The sequence below is a fragment of the Vigna unguiculata genome, chromosome 4 (assembly GCF_004118075.2).
Source record: "Vigna unguiculata cultivar IT97K-499-35 chromosome 4, ASM411807v1, whole genome shotgun sequence".
Taxonomy (NCBI): Eukaryota; Viridiplantae; Streptophyta; class Magnoliopsida; order Fabales; family Fabaceae; genus Vigna; species Vigna unguiculata.
The window spans coordinates 35,539,853-35,543,044 of record NC_040282.1 but is presented as its reverse complement, the minus strand read 5'-3'; the positions used below and the strand labels follow the sequence as shown (position 1 = coordinate 35,543,044).

The 3,192-nt window shown below is 35.2% G+C and overlaps 1 protein-coding gene across 2 annotated transcripts in view; it reads left to right on the top strand.

Annotated features, from left to right (window-relative positions):
- Positions 1-596: 596 nt before the first annotated feature.
- Positions 597-3,192, top strand: part of LOC114181086 (receptor-like protein EIX2) — a 5,531-nt gene continuing 2,935 nt past the window's right edge. The window contains exons 1-2 of one of the 2 annotated variants that reach the window (XM_028067426.1): positions 597-702; positions 809-1,190. In XM_028067426.1, the coding sequence (XP_027923227.1) occupies positions 685-702; positions 809-1,190 (400 nt within the window). In that variant the 5' untranslated portion in view covers positions 597-684. The other variant, XM_028067425.1, reaches the window with a different exon arrangement.

Genomic DNA, 3,192 nt, shown 5'->3' with positions numbered 1-3,192 from the left:
AATCACAGACAATATACAAATTTTAATTGTATATATTTTCATGCAATATTTTGTCTCTACACAAGAATATATAACATTATTTATTATTCATGTAAAACTATTAAATTGTAATAATTTGGACTCTTTCTATGTGGTTAGGAACCATCTTGGTAGCCACAAATAAAGATATCGCAAAGTGTACAATTTGTGGACACAATTGCAATTTCAGAGCACTTTCTTAATTTTTTTTTTCAAATATTAAATTCCAATTCTTTAATTATTTGTAAGGAGGAGTTTGATGGTTTGTTTTTTTCATATAATATTGTGGTTTAAAATGAAAATTCACAAGTCTTCTCGGAAGTCAATTGATAATGCTGAAATTATTGAAATCTTGCATGCATTAATGAATATAAAGTTGAAACGAAATGTCATTAGTTTCTTTTATTATTTGAAACATAAAACCATTTAGGGCATTTAATGTGTGCGTTTTATGTTTTGTAATTGTTGCCTTTTACTAAGTTATTGTACGAGTCATATATAATTGTAAATAAAAAAGGGTTGTTTTAGTACATTATTTATGGACCACAAAAATGAGTTGATATGATGAATAAAACAAAGTGACTTAGAATAAAGTAAGGAAGCAGTGCAGCAGAGAGAGAGAGAGAGAGAGAAGAATATGTAATTTAGGAGTTGGTGTGTGTATAAATGTGGATATTGGGAGTGGTAAATTCAGAAACCATATATCAGTCTCTTCTAATATTCACTCTGTTTGAAAGTGATAATGAAGAATATGAAAGCGATGATGTTTGTGGTGTGTGTGGTGTTGCAGGTTGCGTACGGAGAACACCATATGAGATGCCTTCCGAAGGAGAGGGAAGCACTCCTCCAATTCAAGGCTGCCATTGTTGATCCTTACGGCATGCTCTCCTCTTGGACCTCTCCCGACTGCTGTCGGTGGGAAGGGATTCGCTGCAGCAACCTCACCGCCCATATTGTAAGCCTCGACCTTCACGGAGGCTATTATGATGAAGTCTCTCGGCGTTACATCAGCGGAGAGATCCACAAGTCATTAACGGAGTTGCGACAATTACAGTATTTGAACCTCAGTCTCAATTCTTTTCCAGACATTAATATTCCAGGGTTTATTGGCTCCCTTACCAACTTGAGATATCTTGATCTCTCTTCATCTCGATTTAGAGGAAATATTCCAAGTGAGTTAGGCTCTCTTTCTCATTTAAAATACTTAAATCTTGCTTCTAATTATTATTTGGAGGGTTCAATCCCTCGTGAACTTGGAAATCTCTCTCGGTTGCGGTATCTTGATTTCAGTGATAATATTTTAAATGGAAGTATACCTTTCCAACTTGGAAATCTGTTTCGGTTGGAGTATCTTTATCTCAGATGGAATTCTTTTGAAGGATACATTCCTTCCCAACTAGGAAACCTTTCCAATTTGCATACACTCTATCTTGGAGGATCTCATTCTGCTCTCAAAATTGTCACTAGTGATCAATGGTTATCAAATCTTACTTCTTTAACCCATCTTTACTTGGCTTCCATATCTAATTTTAACACTTCTCTTAGCCGGCTTCAAACGATTGCCAACCTACCAAAACTAAGAGAACTCAGTTTAATTGAATGTGGCCTTTCCGATCATTTCCTCCTTTCATTCAACCCTTCCAACTTCAATTTTTCTTCTTCCCTTTCTGTCCTTAGACTTTCTGAAAACTCCTTCATGAAACCGATGCTATTCCGGTGGTTGTCAAACACCACTTCCAACCTTGTTGAGCTTGACCTTAGCTCGAACCTCTTGGAGGGTGTCATGACATATCGTTTTGACTTGGCCATGAATTTGCTTGAGCGCCTTGACCTTTCGGATAATTTGTTCAAGGGTGAGGATTTGAAATCATTCATGAATATATGCACCCTACGTTCATTATACATGTTTGAAAACAATATCACCGAAGACCTTTCATCAATTCTTCGTTATTTCTCCAGTGGTTGTGTTAGATACTCACTACAAATGTTGAGTTTGGCACACAATCAAATCAGAGGTTCTGTACCTGACCTTTCAGCATTTTCAAATTTAAAGACGTTGGATCTTTCTAGCAATCAATTGAGGGGGAAGATACCTGAAGGCACTAGATTACCATCTCATTTGGAGCAGTTGTCAATTAGCTTTAACTCTTTAGAAGGTGGTGTTCCAAAATCATTTGGGACCACATGTACTTTGGAGTTATTGGATTTTTCTTCCAATAAGTTGAGTGAAGATCTGACAATGATATTTAATCATTTGTCCGGATGCTCTAGATACTCATTGCAAGAACTATATCTCGATCACAATAAATTCAACGGAATACTGCCTGATTTCTCTATATTTTCAAAGTTAGAAGCGTTGGATCTATCAGGAAATCAAATAAAGGACGGAGTTCCAAAATTACTTCACAATAATAGTGTTTTGCGTTCATTGAACCTATTCAATAACAGTCTGAGTGAAAACCTTTCAACAATAATACATCACTTATCCCCATCATTGCAACATTTAAATCTAGGCATGAATCAAATTAGTGGTACTTTGCCTTGCAACCTCGCAACAATGTTCCCATCATTAAAAGTATTGTACCTTGATGGTAACAAATTAAATGGGACAATTTCTGAAGATCTTCGATTTCCAACAAAACTTGAGGTATTATCCTTGATGTCAAACTCTTTGAAAGGTGTGCTAACTGACTCTCATTTTAATAATATGACAAAGTTAAGGACATTGATGTTGTCAGATAACTCACTAACTTTAGAAGTTAGTCAAAATTGGGCTCCGCCTTTTCAATTGGATGATATTAGATTGAGGTCTTGCAAGCTAGGCCCATTTTTTCCAAAATGGCTAGAGAAACAAAACAAATTTGAATACCTTGACATTTCAAATGGTGGAATATCAGATACTGTTCCAAAATGGTTTTGGACCAAATTTGGATTGACAAATTGGATGAGTATTAATATTTCATGCAATAATTTACAAGGTATGATTCCAAATTTGTCAATAGAAAATCATTATTATTCTCTTAGTTTGGCATCAAATCAATTTGAAGGTCATGTTCCACCATTTTTACAAGGCTCAATATTTCTTGATCTATCAAATAATAAATTCACAAATTCTTTTTCGTTTTTATGCTCTGGTGGTGTAGCTGAAACTTTGTGCCAATTAGACCTTTCAAA